The 19,584-nt window shown below is 46.2% G+C and overlaps 1 protein-coding gene across 9 annotated transcripts in view; it reads right to left on the bottom strand.

Moving 5' to 3' along the window:
* LOC108270982 (polyamine-modulated factor 1-binding protein 1) overlaps positions 1 to 19,584 on the bottom strand; it is a 186,844-nt gene that overhangs the window by 90,089 nt on the left and 77,171 nt on the right. For all 9 annotated transcript variants that reach the window (XR_001813781.3, XR_001813780.3, XM_017478086.3 and 6 more), the window contains 2 exons: positions 15,563 to 15,709; positions 14,853 to 14,936 (listed from right to left, as the gene is read on the bottom strand). Coding sequence is in view for 7 of the 9 variants with exons in the window: in XM_017478086.3 (XP_017333575.1) it covers positions 14,853 to 14,936; positions 15,563 to 15,709 (231 nt within the window). In the remaining 2 variants the exon portion in view is untranslated. The remainder of the gene's footprint in view (positions 1 to 14,852; positions 14,937 to 15,562; positions 15,710 to 19,584) is intronic.

Genomic DNA, 19,584 nt, shown 5'->3' on the forward strand with positions numbered 1-19,584 from the left:
GAGGAAATGGCAAAGGTCATGGGTCAGACAGAAGGTAGAGTATGACCTTTCCGATCATTTTTGCGTTTCGGAGATGGACTGAAAACCCTCCTTTCTCCAAAAATAAAATGTCATCTCCATGTGCGAGTTAGATCTTCCCGCATCGCTCACCTTGATACACACAAGAAGGAGAAGAAACACACACTGTTAGATATTCACACAAAGACAAGCGCACACGCGCGCACGCGCTATTCTCGCCCTGACGACGGCTCCAAGAGAAAGCGTTGTGGAGCAGGAGGCGAGCACAGTAAAAATCCCTCTTCTTGAATGAACTTTTACGGCTGACGAAGAGGACACGCCGACACCTGTCGTACTCTGGGCTGCAGTTTATTACACTCCCACCGCTCGTCGTACACGCCGACGAGTGTGTAGTGTTCTCCGGTGAGTGTGAAGGATGTACGGGAAAGAAAAGAGACACCGGGAGAGATACGCGAGAGCCGCGACCTCACTGCAGGACTCTCGCGTTGTCCCTGTGATAAAGCAGCCCAGAGTTTCATGTCCGCTTTCAGGAAAGAACTGCTTGGTTTCTTCAATCTCGTGAGTCAAACATTCATTAAAATCACCACCTACGTGCATCTTGAACCAAGACGGACCTCGCTGTCTACACGGGGACGGGCTTGGCTAAAAATACTACACAAAAAGCCCCGGGTCATTTCCAGCTGGAAGATTCTCGCTGCTCGGTGCGGACTGTAATTAGCGCTGCTCGGTTAGCGCCCGGCTATCTCTTGCTTCAACAAAAGGAAGCTTGATGTGATCAAGATGTGAAACACACGAGCCTGCTGGCTGTGGCGGATATTAGTCTACGAACGGTGCTGTTCTGTGGTTTTGTGTGTGTGTGTGTGTGTGTGTGTGTGTGGGGGGGGGGTTTATGAACCCCCCACCCCCCCACCCATCTAGTTTCATCCACTATACCTCTATAGAAAAAAAAAACGAGAGAAAATAAAATCTGTGACCTTGTGACTGGAGCGAACAACAGACAGTCGATTAACAGCTGTGAGACTAATACTCAGTGGAGTGTTTTTCTCAAAGCAGTCCATCATTTGATTTTTCTCTGAAGTGGAGTTTATTTCACCGTTTTTCCCAGAGATAAAAAAAAAAAAACAAAAACGCAATTCGCTAATAGTCGCTCGCGCGTCACGTATTTCTACGTCTAAAGCCCCTTTCGCGTGGGAATTTGATGTCAAATAACTGAGATTCGGCCAGGGTCACAATCTCAGAAACAGCGCCGAAAGCGTCAAAGTTATACGATGCCTTGATGCCGTTCGTTTATATACAGTGACGCTGAAAAATACCTTCCATCCGTCGTTTTACTTCCTCTCTCTCACTCAGCCCGAAATCCGAGAGCGATTCTCGGCTCGGTCACAAAAACGCTCTCTCTCTTTGAACGAGATTCCACTTATCCTTGCGGCGCAGACCGCGACGCAGTTTCAGAATCAACAAAAAAGCCGTGACTCTTCTGACGTGACCGCTTTCTCATAAAAATCCATAGTCCTTCGAAATGCTTAAAAGGTACGAGCATTTTTTTTTTCCCCCCCTTCACTTTCACGGAGGTCAGTATATTAAAAACCGAACAGGTTTACCTGTGAAAAGCTTTATTCGGTCTTTATCTGGTCTGTATTGGCGCTCTTAAAGATCCCAACAATAACGACGTGAACTTACAGAAGTCCGTGTATTGTTTGGCCGAGAATTCAATTTCTTTCAAGGCCTCGGTTACTGACGTTAATTCGGCATCCGATTACGTTCAGAGGGAAATATTAGAGAATTAGTATACAATACATGTGGGAGGAAGAAGAAAGAAGAAAAAAAAACACCAGACGGAAGGTCGGACGGAAAAAAAAAAAAAGAGGCTCTTTACAAACAGGTGACTTTGAAATTCCTGGCCTTTAAAGCTGCCACGATTTGCAGAGGACTTGAGAGTTTCGAGGGTTTGTAATATGTAGCCCGTGTGAAGTTGTTAAGCCGAGACGAGTCCGTGCGAGTTTGACGCAGCGTGGCTACGCGAAGGGAGGACTAGCTATTGACTTCCTTTATTGATTTTGGCAAAGGAGTGTAGTATTTAAAAATCACAACCCCTTTTAATCCAGTGTGTTGATTGCGTGTTGGTGAAATCAGTGCTGAGCAGCTGTGCAGGCTTAGCATATACCAATAAACCTAACACTCACTTCACTTCACACACCAACATCCATTCCCAAAAAGAAAAAAAGAAAAAAGAAAAGTGGATCACACGTAGGAGTGACTCTCTGGCCCCTGGAACGCCAAATAAATCCAATTTATCCTGAGAAATGATTTATCCGGTGCTGCAGCCTCATTATTCTGCTGCTACACACCCGCCCTCCCTTCGGCACCCTTTTCCAGAACCTTCGATAAGGCCTCTGGAGTTTCACCCCAACTTTCGGAAACGCCCGCCACGCTCTCGGGGGTTTTGATGGGATCCTGATGTGGTGTGATGAAGAATGGAAAAAGCGCTTTACTACGTGATTAGCGCAGAGAGCGCGATTAAAAGTGTCCTCGGTGATGAGGTTTTAAAGCGACACGGCTCTCGGCCTGGTCTGATTGATGGCCTGGGATGAGTGATTAGACGTGGGGGGGGGTTACTGCGGTAATCCGGTCCTCCTTTTTTTCTGCAGGAGCTCGGTGTCTTGTCTCCTTTTTTCCTCTCCTCCTGCCTGCTGTAAACTATTTTACTGCAGCATAGCGAGCTTTACAGCCACGGAAGCTGGAGAAGGAAAACAAACACGAGAGAGAGGGAGAGAGAGAAGACGTGCGTGTGCGCGTGTCTTTAATTCTGAGGAGCGCCGAACGCCGAGGCTCATTACCGCAGCCTGTCTCTCTCTCTCTTTGGAAATGGATTCCGTTGTCACCCGGGGTCGACTCGCGAGAGGATTGGAGGAGCGGTTGCTTGCGCGTGACTATCCGTCTCACGCCTTCCTCCGCCGCCGCTCTGTCCGTTTTGCTGCAGGGAGATATGGCACCGTGTCGAGCTGATGAATAATAAAACAGGACTGGTTTGCTTGGAAGGGGGGGGGGGAGAAGAAAAAAAACAAAACAAACAACAACAGTATCCTAACACACACACACTCCCCAGCACACGCTGCATTAGAGAAACAACAGCCCACAATAATGCCATAAATAGAAAGACAAATCTGAAGCCAGACTGGAGTAAAGACTTGTTTTTTTTTCTTTTCCTTTTTAAAAGTGCGGAGGATGATGTATGGATGCGGGGGTGTGTGTATACGTGTGTATGGAAGCCGGGGTAATGCTCCGGGGTTTATAGTGTGTAATGTACAGCCTTGTGATTCATGAAAGACCCCGGCGAGAAAGCTTAATGACAAACTGTTCTTCAACTGACAGACAGAGGTAAAGCGGCAGAAGGAAATCTATTTCTCACGCATCGCGATTGTTCCACAAACCGAACGTGCTGAAATTAGAGACACCAAACAAGCACGGTATAGAAAAGTCCAGTTATTCATCCAAATCCAGCGCTATCTGTACACCCCGGTCATCTGCTTCCCATCTCATGAAAAGCAGGGAAAGTTCTCTGGAGGTTGTAGGGGTGGTGACGTCGTTTCACACGCTAGTAATAGTTAGCAATAACGAATAAAAGCCAAGAAAATGGAGTAGGTTTTTAAAAGATCTTTAAGCTTGACGTATTCCTCATTTGGTTTCATGTGAAGGAGCCAAATGGAACTTCCTGGGATTTCTATTGCACTCAACGGGAAGGTTATGAGACACTATTACTACTAAAGATCGTCTAAGCTGTAGGATCTGCTAGAAAAGCCGTTCTAGAAAGCTAGGATACAGTTTGCGACCAAAAGTTTCTGGACACTTGACCATCACACCCATGTGTGGTTCTTCTTCAGACTGTTGCCACGAAGCTGGACGCGCACAATCGTACAGAATGTCTTTGTAGGCTGTAGCTTAGAGGCTGTTCCAAACCCGTCGCTGGATGAACACACGTACCCTCAGACGCGCTCTAAAATCTAGTGGAAAGCCTTCCCAGAAGAGTGGAGCTTCTTATAACAGCAAAAGCGGAATAAATCTGGAATGCGACGTTCAACGCGTACATATGGGTGTGATGGTCTTGTGTCCACAAACTTTCGGCCATACATTGTATCCGGGTTCTTGAACATTTTGCACCCGGGGAAACCCTTTAAAATAAATTCCGTGGGCTCCCACTCAGAACCGTGATGCTCTGGTGTCCACAAACTTTTGGCCATATAGCGTATCCTGCAACAAGGAGAATCGGATTCGGCACGGCTAGACGGTCTCATTACGGCTCGCTCGGAGATGGAAACATCGGCAGGATGAGGGATCGGCGAGTTCCCGGACACCCAGACGTATCCAACACCTCCTTGAGGCATCCTCTGACTTCCTGTAGATCCAGGACACGCTAACCGCTAACCTGAAACTGTCCACCAACGTTCATCCAGAACCGGTGCAGAAAATACAGCCTCTGCGACACACGCCCACAACAGCAGAGCAGCTCTTTACAAGTGATACCTTCTCCGCGGATCGGAACTTAACCCCCCCCCCGCGCCGTGTGGAATTAGGACGTGCCACGACAGGGTGGCACGAAGACGGAAGAAATCTCACTACGGGGTGATCGAGAGCGTTTTAGAAGGAGGAAACGAAAAAAGGAGCGAGAGACGAAAGGCCGGATGAGGACGAGGGGTTAAGAAAAAGAAATTAGGTCATTATGTACATCGCCGGCGATCCAAACTCTTACGTATTCCGTCTCGGAGCCCATCGGGTGTCAGATTGGCGATGGGAATGAGAGAGAGGAGCGAGACCTCCTGCAGAGACCTCGTCAAAATTCAATCACGTCTTCCGCAGACCAAACCACGCACTGGCACGTTCCCACCTCGAATCTAAGGAGGACTCGGCGAGCCTCAGTTTCACAGATGTTTCAGGTGCCAGAGATATCGGTGCAGTGACGGAGGAACCAGAGGAACCGGAGAGGAACGAGTGAATGTGAGATATATCCTCCAAGGATCTTCCATCCGTTGACCGGACCCACAGATTCATTGATTGTCATGGACAAACAGATGTTTGTCAGCAAGTCCAGTGCTTAACCCCAGCTCATATCTACTCAGTTGTCAGGAAGCATGTAATTGGCTCCAGCGCCTTCACTTAAACCCTTTTCAAGGCAGGACGGGTACTTATCGTGATCTGGTTCGTTACGCTTTGCTAGGAGATCGCGTCCGCTATCTAAAGGTGCCAGAAGATGAGATTAGTTTGAGTTCGAGTGTCTGGATGATACTCTTTAGTGACTGGCAGCGACGTTACCGGTAATGTTCGCTCCTCCATTTGTCACGTCTAGCCAAGCAAGGCGTCTCGATTTTCCTATTTTCCTTTCCTCGGGTATGGAATATACAGCTGGCAGATTTTAAAAAATAAATAAATAAATAAAAAACAGCTCTGTTTTTGAAGAACAAAGGGAACGTCTGCCAACATCCTGACAGAGAGGAGGCAACGCTGAAGAGGTCTCAAACCAACATCAGCCAGATTCATAAACCCTTCCTCTTAAATCGTACACACACGCTGCAAATAAAAACATCTGAAGACGGAGGGTGAACAGCGTGCGAGTGAGAGGTTGCGCACCAATCGTTCGCAGTGCAGAGTGACAGTCACGGAGAGGGTAAATACACGTGAAAGAAGAAATAACACTTTAAAAAAAAAAAAGAAAAAAAAAAAGGGCAACGAAGCGAATATTTTTTCGGAAAACAAACAGAACGGCCTCCGGGTTCAAAGTGTGAAGTTTACGGCCTCCGTGTCCAACTCTCAGAAACCGTACTCGTGGATTGACTTGTTTTTTTCACGCAACACAATCTCCGTTCCTTAGTTCCGAGATATAACTCTGGAGAAGATGTCACCCTTGGGGTTTAGTCATGCAAGAGAACATCAGAAATTACAGAGCAGGGATGACTTTCACACTCTCGCTCTGCCGCTCTATTACGGTCGCTCGGCTCCGGCCGCGCGCGCCGACGTATCGCGTCGGCAAGCCGAGGGATCTGAAGTGTTCACTTGCGGCTAAAATGACACGTGGAGGAGATCCTCACATGGCTATCAGAGGCATGAAAGTGCCTTCGAACTGCCATCGAACTCTAATAGCTCCTGTGGCTTTCTAACTGCAAATCACTGACTGTAGAGACGCGGGTACACAGATTCGCACGATTTGTCAGCGTGCGCATTGTGCATAGTGCCGTATTCTGAGACAATGTTCGGCTAACCCAGCAATTTAGATTTTTTGATTATTTTTTTTTCTTTACATCAAGAGCTGAGCTCTTCAGGACTCAAATATCCACTCTGCAACAAAACAAGAAGAAGAGGATAAAAGTGAGGCAATTTGCTTCAGATCGAGGAGGCAAAAAATTTCTGTCCGTGCAAAACCGAAATAAAAAGGGTGCTCACGTGGGCATGGCGGCACAGCAGGCGGTGATACGATGTCAAACATGACATCAAACGCCTCAAGAATAGCGTGAGCGTATGCGCTTGCTGAGCGGTGAAAGCAGCAACATGGTTAAAATTGAAGGGGGGGGGTTGGGCAAACCAAAGGATTAATATGTGTGGACTAACGATGAGATGGAAGTACTGCTTAAGGTTGCACCATTTGGGGATCTCTGGTTGCAGTGTGGTTTGTCGTGCTAGCGCGTTAGAGTCGAGAGCAGTACGAAGGCGTAATCGTAAAATCAAAGTGAAACGGAGTTGTGAATCAGAACGGAGATCGCAGGTTCGAATCCTTACGATGTCGCGTCCGTGTTCGGCCAGGATTCGAGAGAGAGCGAGCGAGCAGAAATACTCTCTCTCTCTCTCTCTCTCTAGCCGATTGTTGGTATCTGCGAGCTCGGGTATGTCGAAGAGCGGGTTGTCCACTAATCGTCGGGTTGACGGTTCCATTCCCGGCCCACGTGACTCCACGTGCCGGAGTGTCCTCGGGCAAGACGCGCACGATAGCAGGCCAACGCTGTGCGTGGCAGCTCTGCTGCCATTGCTGTGTGTGAATGAGAACCAGTGTAAAGCGCTTTATAGAACTGCTTCGCTTAAAAAAAAAAAAGCGCTAGATAAACGCAGACCATTCATTCAAGAGAGTAGATAGAGGGTAGACTGCACTTTCCTCCAGGTGTGTAGTGCTGCCCAGCACTGCAGGTAGCAATGCGAGTAACAAAAGACGTGGACGTGTAAGACGGAGCACGTGTTCGCCTTCACACTTCCTGGTTGGTAGCTGTTGTGTGCTAGGGGAGATTTTGCCAGCGGGTGGGAATTGGCAAGACCGAGAACCCGACACTTTATCAAATAAGAAATCACAGAGCACCGAGTAACAACCACTGTGATCAATTTAATTCGAGCGATATTACACGAGCGAGGCCGTGGTATACGATCGGACGCGCGAAACCCCGCGCAGATCGGCCATGTTCAAAAACATACCCGTCGAAAGTTCTCCTTTGTGCTTTTCTCGTGTGTTTTCGAAAACATCCGTGTGGACGCGGGCTTGTGATGGCGCGCGCCATGTCTCCGTGGATTTCTGCGTAGATAAGCAAATAAAAGTCAACGGGGAGGAGGAAGAGAAATGCGAGGAGCGAGCGAGACGGCGAGAGCGAATGCAAATCGACTGGATGATTCTCACGTACTCAGGTGCCCGGGGTGTGTTTGCACGGATCTGCGCAGACAGGGGTGTGAGAGGGTGTTCGGTTCACAGTGTATGAAATGAAAAGCTAGCTCTAACCTTGTGTGTGTGTGTGTGTGTGTGTGTGTGTGTGTGTGTGTGTGTGTGTGTGTGTGTGAGACCCTGTTAGTGAGGGCACCACGGGAATAAAGGGCTGATCTAATACCCTGTTGCTCGAGCTTTCACACACACACACGTACGTGCATGCTTACAGAAAGATGCCCACGTGTACGTTCACGTTGCCGGGTTTCGGTTTGTTTTCCGACCTGAAAATATTACCCGAATTTGCTTTAATAATTTAAACAGATAATCTCCTGGCCAATCACAGACCGGAGAAGTTCAAATATGTATGGGCAAGCGAGTGTGTGTGTGAGTGTGTGTATATATATATATATATATATATATATATATATATATATATATATATATATATATATATATATATATATGTATATTATATTATATTATGTGTGTGTGCACATGGTCCCTAGAGCGAGTTACATGACTCGAGAAGCAAATGTGTGATTTTTAACTTGGAGCTCTCGCGGACGCCACGGTATCGACTGCCCTGTAAGTAAGACGACTCCTGTGTAAACTCTTCAAGGCCTGAAGCAGCGTGTACGTTCAGATAAAAGCGGCGCTGATCACACAGTTGGTGTGGGGAACATGTTCTACGATGAATCACGTATCGCTGCGAGTTCGGGTTCTGCTCATCGTCGAGTGAAATTTTTTCTACAGCGTGAGCTCGGAGAGTCGTACCTGACCGGCACGCCGTATAAAACCGTAGACGGACAAGCTGACTTAAATAATAATAGCTTATAATAATAAATGTTTTTTGGTATATAATGTTCAAGGCTGTACGCTTCATGAGAGGACACTGGACTCAAAGCAGGAACTCATGAGGTCGAAAGCAAAGACAACCGCTATCGTGTCATTATTGCTATTATTATTATTTTCAGGTAAGCAACACGGCCACTGAATTTCGTCATACTGCTATCTTTGCTCATCATTCAAGAACGCAAATTAGGATCTTTAATCTCGCTTACAAATACAAAGGGTTCTTTCGCATCTATTGGTCTGTTTGGGGGTGACTGAATCGGTGCGAAAGTTATACGTTTGGTTCCAAACAATCCACAAAGGAGGAACGCAAAACATTCATAAAACGCTTCCGTTCATTGGTTCAAACTAACCCCTACAAAAAAAGTTTGATTCACTTCTTGCAGTGAGTCGATTCAGAGTCGAATCTTTTTCCTCACTCTCTCAGTGGGCCGAGACCACTTCGCTCAGGTGCTCCCGGAGCCACGTGCGACTGCGGTGTTCTCACCTGCCGAAAGAACCGCGCCGAGATGAAGAACACGCCGGGGTTCTACATCACACACCATAACGCGGCTCGATTCATAAACGATTCGTCGGCAGAAAATAATTCACCGGCATAATAAGAAACTTTATTCGTACGTGAGTACGTAAACGATCGGAAACGTTTACATTCCAGTAAGGTTGACGGCGAAACGTTAAGTGCACGTGGCTCGGGTCGCGGTTCGGCGTCTCGTCTCGATAAACGAGAGAAGGGAGAGATGAGACGGTGCTAATTGTATGGAATGAATCGAACGGCACGGGCGGAGGGTTGAGTCTGTAGAGGACGGTGTTGAACGGAAGGGAGGGGAAAGAAAAGGAGAAAGAAGGGAGCGAAATGGCAGGGGAGATGTAAGTGCACGATTTCCTCGGTGGCGCTGTCACACGTCAAAGCTGCACCGAATCAAAGCCAGCTCTTTTTGATGAATATAAAGCAGAGAGTCTTGCTGAGAAGCACTCTCGCTCTAATCACGCACCCGCGGCCAGAAAGATGCCCCCTCCCTCCTTTTCCCAAATGAAAATGAAAGCAGAAGGGTGAACTGGGAGGGGGGGGGAGAGAGAGAGAGAGAGAGAGAGAGAGAGAGAGAGAGAGAGAGAGAGAGAGAGAGAGAGGGGGCACAGAGCACACACCAAAACAACAAAGAGCTTACTTTAGAACAGCAATAAACATTCAGCCCCTCCTGAGATTTCAGACCGGAGGAGTGCGGGGGGGAGGGGGAAAGGGGGGGGGGGGCACGGTGAACGCACCATGAACAGATTTTTAGCCCTAAACAGACAACACACACCCTCCAGCTCATTCGCTCGACAACAAAACACAGACAGCATCTCTTTAAATAACAGCCATAGTGCGTACACACACACACACACACACACACACACACACACACACGGTGCAAGCAAGTGAAACAAAAGAACGGTTCGAGCATTGTGTGAAACTGTTCCAGCAGCCTTCGATGGACGGAGCGGTGCTCTGGATAAAGAAGCTACATCACAATTATCTGACCAAAAATAAATAAATAAATAAATAAATAAATAAATAAAACAATACAGTGTATTATTATAATAATATGAGAACAGACTTCTTTTAGATTCTGTAAAAGGATATATATCATTCATATGAGTTTTGGAACCAATTTTGATCCCTTTGTCAATTCTGCAATCAATTAATAAATAAAAGACAAAACAAACAAACAAAAATAAATAAATAAACAAACAAACAAACAAACAAACAAACAAGACGATCCATTCTACTCCCCTCACGCCATTAGTTCAGCATTTCATTCACCTCTACTCTTTCAAAAGCTGGGTCAAAGACACAACAGCCCTTAACTCTCGAATGTGTGTGTGTGTGTGTGTGTGTGTGTGTGTGGTGAGAGTGTATGGTTTTCTCAGAGTGTGTCCAGGTGTTTCCGGCCCCCTCTTCATCATCTCCGCACGCTGGTGTGCACGACACGGGCCACGCTACGTGCTCGGTATAAACACTTCTCCACGACGTTCGGAGTCCATGACCTCGTGCCCTGCGATCGCCGACCGCACGACGACCGCACGCTCGTCTCCGAGCCCACGTGTATAATTACTCCGTCACGTCGCGCTGACGTGTGTCCGTCCACGGAAGGTCCCAGGACGTTCCGGGAGCGACCGCGTTTGACCGGTTTTCCTAACAAAAGGCGAGCAAAGAAAAACATCAGAGCTGTTTTGTAGGATCGTGCGAGTTCTGTTTGGGTGGAAATGGAGCGTTTTACGTCGCGTGGAAGCGTTTTTAACATGTTTTTGTGCCTGGCTCATTAAACATGATGGATTTACTTTAGTTTTTGGTGCGTCTGCTGCAGCCCCTCTTCATATGTACGTTGCGCAGGTTACGTTCGGGTCGTCCTGACTGTGGAAAAAGTGGTGAAATGTGTGGAAATGGCACCGATCAGCAAAAAAATGGAATCTGAGGGGGGGAAAAAAAAAAAGAAAAAAAAAAGGATTTAATGCGTTCCTGTAAAAAATGGAAAGGACTGGAATTGGATTTTGGAGGGGACTAGAAACGATTACATATAAAGAGACCCGACTGCATCATTTCGTTAAGATTGCTTTTGATTGTATTTATTCTTTATTAGATATTTGTGTGAACGTTTAACTGAATAAAAAGAAATCTGCAGTTTCTTTGCAAGCCATGTTTTTAAGCTACATATTTTTTCCTTTGTTTTTGAAAGCGACTGAAAGTGATAATCGTTTTAAAGCAGCAAATCGGCCGATGCTCGAGGGTCTGGTGTCAGTATTGCTAGAATCAACTGATTTACGAAAATAAAACAAATCTGGGAATACACTCGTATCTTTAAATCGCCTCCATGTCTTATTCGGACTCGTACCTCATCACACACACACACACACACATACCTGGATCCTATCTGATCATTTCAATAATTAGCATCTGTCTCAGCTCGACCATTGTTACAGCGCCCTCCGCTAATACCGGCACGTTTGGGAGATAGGAGCAAAGACGGCTGTGAAAATTTGTCGTTATTGTTTAACCTTTTGATCTTTTGTTTAAAAAAAAAAAAATCACAAAAATTCTCTGCTCTCATGGATATCAAACAACTGCAAACACAACACAGGTTTGTCCAAAAAAAATATCTTTGTTAAATATAGCTGTGCAAATATATTTGAAGTATATTCCCATTGATATGTGGAAATTTTTAGTACACCTGAGTGACTAGGAACAGGAAATTGTTCAAGCATGACTTCCTGTGTGACAGGGGTATAAATATGAGGGAACACACAGGCCAAATTCCCTTAGTCTTTCATAACAGTGGGTAAGATCAAGGAATATAACTGTGACGTGCGGCAAAAGGTTGTTGAGTTTCACAATATGGGACGTGTCTATAAGAAAATAGCAGAAGCGTTGAAAACGCCCATTTCCACCATCAGGGCAATAATTAAGAAGTTCCAGTCGACTGGAAATGTTATGAATCGACCTGGAATTGGACGTGTGTCTATATCGTCTCAACGCACTGTGAAGAGGACGGTTCGAGTGGATAAAACATCTCCAAGGATCACAGCTGGAGAACTGCAGAAGTTAGTTGTGTCTTGGGGTCAGAAAGTCTCCAAAACTACAATCTGAAGACACCTACATCACCACAAGCTGTTTGGAAGGGTTTCGAGAAAAAAGCTTCTACTCTCATCCAAAAACAAACTCGAGCGTCTTCAGTGTGCAGACACTACTGGAACTTCAAATGGGATCGGGTTCTATGGTCAGATGAAACCAGAATAGAGATTTTTGGTAATAAACACAGAGGTGGTTTTGGAGCACACAGAGAGGTAGCCATGTGGAGAAGTACCTCATGCCCACGGTTAAATATGGAGGTGGATCTTTAATGTTTTGGGTTGTTTTTCTGCCAGAGGACCTGGACATTTTGTTAGGATACATGGCATCATGGACTCCATCAAATATCAACAGATATTAAATGAAAACCTGACTGCCTCTGCCAGAAAGATTCAAATGGGCCGTGGTCGGATCTTCCAGCAGGACGATGATCCAAAACATCATCAAAATCAACACAGAAATGGTTTACTGACCACAAAATCAAGATCCTGCCATGACCATCCTAGTCCCCTGACCCGAACCCCATAGAAAACCTGTGGGGTGAACTGAAGAGGAGAGTCCACCAGCGTGGACCTCCAAATGTGAAGGATCTGGAGAGATTCTGTACGGAGGAACGCTCTCAGATCCCTCGCCATGTATTCTCCAACCTCATCAGGCGTTACAGGAGAAGACTCAGAGCTGTTATCTTGGCAAAGGGAGGTAGCAAGTATTGACTAAAAGGGTGCCAATAATTGTTGCACACCTATATTTAACAAAAAAAAAAAAAAATATGGATAAACCTGTGCTATGTTTTTAAATTGTCTGAGATCCATGAGAACAGAGTATTTTGTCATTTTTTTTAACAAAAGATCAAAAGGTTAAACAATAAATAAAAATTTCCACAGCCTCCTTTGCTCATATTTACCAAGGGTGCCAATATTACTGGAGGACACTGTAAGTAATGAACAGAACACACGGGTTAAACCCTTTGCTGTTCTTTTTCCACAGATCCGACTGCAATCTGGCCTCATCTAAAACTTCTACGGCAATTGCGTACAATTTGATCCTGATTAAAATGATACAATATTGCAATTTATTAGACTTAACCGATTGGCTTCGTCAGCGAGCGCACTGCCAGATGTGAGAACATGCCGTGCTTCTCGGGTCCGGGTCGGTCCGAACTGAACACGTGGCACATCTGCTTTTAGAGCGAGTTTCATCGCCATGCAGTCCTCCAGCGTCGCGCCGTCCAATCACCAACCGGCGACCGTCCTCCTGATCAGCATTACATTTCTCGAACGCTCGTCAACGTAGTACCGTATTTCTGCTTAAAAACCCGTGTAACTTCTGATTTCCTCGAAAGCTGTTAATAAGGTTTAGGTGGAGTGCTACGGCGGCGGAATCGCTACACGTCGGCCCAGGTAACTTGCTTTCCTAGTGCTTTTCATGTTAGATTTTTACTTTTAAAAGGGAATGTTTTAATGTTCGGTCTAGTCTGATTTACAGTGGCACTGGGTACGATGAATGCCGCGTTACTGTTACCATCATCATTAGGGCTGCGACTAACGATTCTTTCGTAATATTTTACGATTAAAGTCCTCCCCTGCCTTAGAGGACTTTCTTCCTCAGTCACGTGACGATTTCGCCTCCGTCTGATGGGGACCGAGGTCACGTTGGGAATAAAAGGTAACGCTGACGAACAGCGAGCTGAAGAAAGTCATTATCGGTGACTCTGGGTGTCTGCTAACGCTAGCGGCGTCGCATCACGTGCGTATGACGTCATGCGCCGTCGACCAGGGAGCGGCTTACACTTCCGGTTAATAAATAATCCGCTAGTGATATATTTGAGACGATATATATACACACACCTTTCTAAAATCCACACACTAGACCGGGGGTTCCCAAACTTTTCCAGGGCGAGGCCCCCCCAGATGGCATTAACATTTGACCGAGGCCCCCCTTTTTGCAAGATGTCTTTATAACACATTAAAAATTACATTACATTAGGAATTGATTGTGTGTGTGTGTGTGTGTGTGTGTCAGCTTGCAGACACTCACACGAGTGTTTTCGGTCTTTCGCACCATTCTGTAGAAACCCTGTAGAAAAAAACTCAAACCCAGCCCGTCTGGCACCAACAACCATATCACGGTTAAAGTCTCCGAGATCAGATCTTTCTCCCCATTCTGATGTCTGATGCGAACGTTACCTGAAGATCTCGACCCGTATCTGCACGATTTGAGGCACCGTTTAATAGGCGCTGGTATTAAAGCGGATATTCGGTGTATATCCGTCTCTCATATCTACATCCGTATCCGTCTCTCTCGTTCTATAGGAAGACGGATATAGCTCTTAACGGAGTTACTTCAGAAGTATCTTCTTCCTTTTGGAAGATGATCACGGTAGAGATTTTAATCCGATCTTAAACGTGTTACTTTAAGTGAGCTGCCACAGGAAATGATCGGATGTCTCCTTTCACTTTAGCACTCAACTGCACTTAATGTAGAACAGGGATTCTCTACCTGCGTCTCCATAACATTACGGCTGATAAATTGCGTTTCCTTAGGACGTTTACGAGCAAATTCGCTGCGGTACATGTAACGCAAAAGAGTAAGCACGTTATGTCTTTAAAAAAGAAAAACGCTCTGGGACTCCCTTACTGAAACCTTAGCACACCTAACGTTTCAAACACACACATACACACACCCCAAGATGCTGCTGCTGCTACTCACATCTCTGTGTAACACACTGTTGCTCCCAGCGCCGTCTCTGGCCTCGTGTCTGAGCTGAGCGATGGTCTGTGCCGAGCTCTGTAACTGAACACACACTGATTCAGCGGCTCAGTTTAAACTGCCACGATGAAAACGGATACATTTTTAAGAATCTGTTCTTAAACACCTGTTCCCTCACCAGCCTCTCATTTGGTTCTTAATATATTAATATATGGTAGTAAATTTCTCAAAAGGATTGAAAGATTTATATATAAAAAAAATAAATAAAAAATTAGGCAGAATGCCGAATTCAGGAATCTGATTGGTCCGAAGGTGCGCATTATTTCTGTGTAACAGAACGACTTGAACGGTACTTACACCCGAGACGTGAACGACGGGTTTATATTAACGCGCTCGTTCGAATGCCTTATTGTTTCTACGGTAACGGCTCGTACACATCCTCCAATGAAAATTCGCTGTTTAACAAAAGTAAAACACAGAAGTAAAGCAAGGGGCGCTTTCCAAAGTTCGTCAGGAAAGAGGAGCTTACCGTTTCAGGTGTAGGGTTTTTTGTTTGTTGTTTTTTTATAGAAAGAGAGAGAGAGAAGGAGGAAAGAGACATGTTGGGGAGGGAGCGAGTGCTTACTGGTATAACCCTGATCACAGTAAACTGTCGCTCATCTTGGCGTCTGAACCGAACGGTCCTTTTCAAAAGACCATGAGCGCACTACCTCCTGCGTGAGCTCCTTGACCCTGGTTTCGAGCTGGACAAGCTGCTGGAGCTGCCCGAGTTTGTCCTGGTCTTTCAGGGACATCTCCTGGTGGAGCTCTGTGATCGTGTCCTGTAGCTCCTGTATCTGAGCTTCACGCTCCTCCACCTGCCAGAGAGTGGAGATCATCATCATCATCATCATCATCATCATCATCATCGTCACACGCGCTGCATGAATGCGCACAGCTACAACACTTCTGCGTGTCGGTGGTCCTACAGCATGTAATGAACGCATTTTATACCACCGCGCTGTTGAATTCTCGTTTCGGGTTGGTCAGAATTGTTCACGTTTGTGTAACAGGAGCAAATCACGGGTGTATGATAATGCGCTCGTTTCTCTAGGAGATGTTTTAACGCTTACAGTCTCCAGTGTCAGCATCGTGGGAAAGTCGACGCGTTGTTGCTTGGTAAAATTACTTCGTTTTTTTTTGTTTTTGTGGTCATATTGACTTCAAAATGAAAGGGGGGGGGTGTGTGTGAAGGAACGACGTTTATACCCGCTACAATTTAACGGAGATCAGGAACCAATTGGTTTTGTAGATGTTTCACGACACTAAATGTGACTATAAAAACAGATCAAAATTGTCCGTCTATCCATCCGTCTTCTATACCGCTTATCCGTCAGGGTCACGGGGGAACCTGGAGCCTATCCCAGGGAGCGTCGGGCACAAGGCGGGGTACACCCTGGACAGGGTGCCAGTCCATCGCAGGGTACAATCACACACACATTCACACACCCATTCATACACTACGGACACTTTAGACACGCCGATCAGCCTACCGTGCGTGTCTTTGGACTGGGGGAGGAAACCGGAGTACCCGGAGGAAACCCCCCGCAGCACGGGGAGAACACGCAAACTCCGCACACACAGGGCCACGGCGGGAATCGAACCCCCGACCCTGGAGGTGTGAGGCATAACAATTCTCTTTTTAAAATGAACAACAGTCGTCTTTGGTAAGCTGTTGCGGTATAAAAAAAATAAAACAGTGCTGTTATTGGAAAATATACAAAGTCACATTATTACACCATCCTATCGGGCGACTATTCTCATATAAGCGTGTTATTCCTTATTTACTACGACGCATTTCTGTATTTTGTATCCCGTCTTTGTTTTTGAGATTCTGTACCGCTGAAGTGAACACACATCGTGCCTTCGCTTACGTAATGTTCAAAAAGGGGAATCCCACCGGAAAAGGCACAGCATTGCAGGTACGCTATCTCTGATCTCCGGCTTTAGTTCCACGGCACGCGCACACTCCCTCACACACACACACGCCACGCGTGCCTACTCGGCAGGTAATATGAAACAGCGATACATCCCAGACAGATATGACACACTCCTGACAGAAGTCACATTCGTGTGGACACGCTCATCAGGGCGAGACTGCTGCGGCGCTGCTCCTGTGTGAACTGCAGGGACGGTTTCAATCCATTTTGTAGAGCTAAATTGGCCTCTGTGACGGCGGGTCACGGTGGAAGAGAGCGCGAGGTCAATCTCGCAGGAGCGGCCGTAGCACATCACGCTGAGGGGCTACTCGAAAACGGTTAGGAGTCGATTCTCAAAACCGACCGAAAAAACAAACCGCCCATTTTCAAAAACGAAGGAGTCTGGGACTTTTAAAAAGACTTTCAAGATGCTACTTCACTTGCAATTCAAAACAGTGCGCAAGAACTCATGGTTAAGGAGAGTAGTCTATTACAGAAGTACCTTCCATATAAATAACATCAGTAAGGTGTGTTTTTATTTTTATTTTTTAGGGGTTCTTTAGTTGTTTTTTGAAGATGGTGAGAGATTCTGCGGTCCGGATTGAGGTCGGAAGTTCATTCCAATACTGAGGGACGGTTAGCGTGAAGGTTCTGGAAAGGGACCTTGCGCCACACTGAGTAGGCACTACTTAGCGTCGGTCGCTAATCGATCGCAGATTGCGTGAGGGAACGTGAACCTTCAGGAGAGAGTTGAGGTAGGGGGCGCTGTTCCAGATAAGGTCTTGTAGGTGAGCGTCAAGGCCTTGAATTCGATCCGGGCGTCTACAGGAAGCCAGCGGAGGGAGATGAAGAGGGGTGTGACGTGGGTTCTCTTGGGCTGGTTGAAGACGAGGCGCGCCGCTGCATTCTGAATCATCTGAAGGGGTTTGACGGAGCTGTCTGGGAGACCCGAGAGTAGTGCGTCGCAGCGGTCCAGTTTTGACATGACAAGAACCTGGACTAGAATAAAAATATTCAATTATTTACACGTCCTTTTAAAAATATGAAATATATTTACACACGCTGTCCATCCCTTTTTGATAACAGTCCACTTATAATCGATAATAATCGATTCATTAGGATTGCTCGTTACTATTCACCGAGTCCTCAGCAGACGAAGCCTTAAGGCTCCGTTACACCTCAATTTTCATCACTATGATAGTGTCACGGAAGTTAAAATAACGTCCTTTCAAAAACACATAACTGCACTCTTACAAAGCTCTTCTGCTTAATCCCCTGCCTACTCGCTTCTGTTCAATATAATACCGGGTACACTCTCGTATTCCATTAAAAGTTCCTGATGTTTCCTTTGGTTCACTGCTACACACACACACACACACACACACAAATCATCAATTAATTGTTGTGAGAAAAAAAAAAACCACACAGTATTTTACCCCAAATCCCCAAAAGGTCAGGTGTGAGTACTACTTACTAATAAGCAGCGCCTACATTTTATTTTACTGACCAAAGAGACCACAGCTCCGCCCACTCGATTTCTATTGGCTCACGAGGCTGAGGATTGTGAATTCACAGGTCAGTGTTCACCTAGATTAAATCGGCGTGAAACGAAAGTAGCTACTACGAGATGCAAACGTGTGCTTCGCGTCCCGTGTCCTTTCCCCTTCAGCGAACGGGCTTTTCCGCTGGGAGAATCTGCCCGGGTGTCGCCTGAATCTTCGCAACAGTCGGTACGTTTACATGGAGGACAAAAATCCGATATGAACCCGATTCAGACGATACTCTGATTAAGAAACCAGCATGTAAACAGCGATTATTAATCCGATTAAGGTCACACTCGGAGTAAACACGAACGGAATTGAGACGTGTCGGGTATTCCCGTTTTAGTCGCGTTATCGACGTGTGTTCCAGACAGGTGCCCACCTTAATCACGCTATTAACGTCGTGTGGGAGTCTTCACCGCATTGTGTGACAGGACACGTACTCACACTGCTCGGTGTGTGTTTGACGGCAAACGAGAGCGCACGAAACCGCGTACTTACCTACTATACGGTAGGAGAAATACACGCATTTCTATATACGATATATAAGGCAAGTACGCGGTTTGGGACGCAGCCCACGGCTTCACGCAGTCGTCTATTAGCACGTACAGCATGACAGATAATTAACTGCACTTGAAGCGTTCGCAAAATCAATAATGAAACACCCGAAACTGTGTACGGTTCCATAACGAAGTACGTCGATACGTGAGATTCTGGAGGGGACGTCGGACGGCGTGACGTGGGGACGTAATGACGTGTGCCGTTAATCCGTCTACGTTCTACAACGTGTAACACGTGAACATGAAAGGAGTATTCTAAAAGCGACTCATGTCAACACCTTAATCAGAATACTGCCTTATTCAGAATAAAGGACAATAATTAGATTAGTGCTGTCCATGTAAACGTCGTCACTGTTAAAATCTGTGAACGTTATGGCTCCCTAGGTGGCGACTCGGTATATCGTGTACACGAGTCCGGGCACTGGTAAAGACCCTGACTCATTACACGTTGGGACACCGGGGACTCAATTTCCAGCGACACGTAGATGACTCTACGTACTCGCGTCGTAAAACGTCACCACTGCCATTTATCGACAGGTAGGACCGATACCTTTAACATTATATGTCGTATAAATTTTAGCTCGATCACACGCGTTTCTTTCGTGCTTTCGTCGTCTAGCTCGTGGATTTAAATAAAAATCATTAAACACTTAAAAAGTCGTTAGACTCGAAC

The sequence above is a fragment of the Ictalurus punctatus genome, chromosome 10 (genome assembly GCF_001660625.3).
Source record: "Ictalurus punctatus breed USDA103 chromosome 10, Coco_2.0, whole genome shotgun sequence".
Classification (NCBI taxonomy): domain Eukaryota; kingdom Metazoa; phylum Chordata; class Actinopteri; order Siluriformes; family Ictaluridae; genus Ictalurus; species Ictalurus punctatus.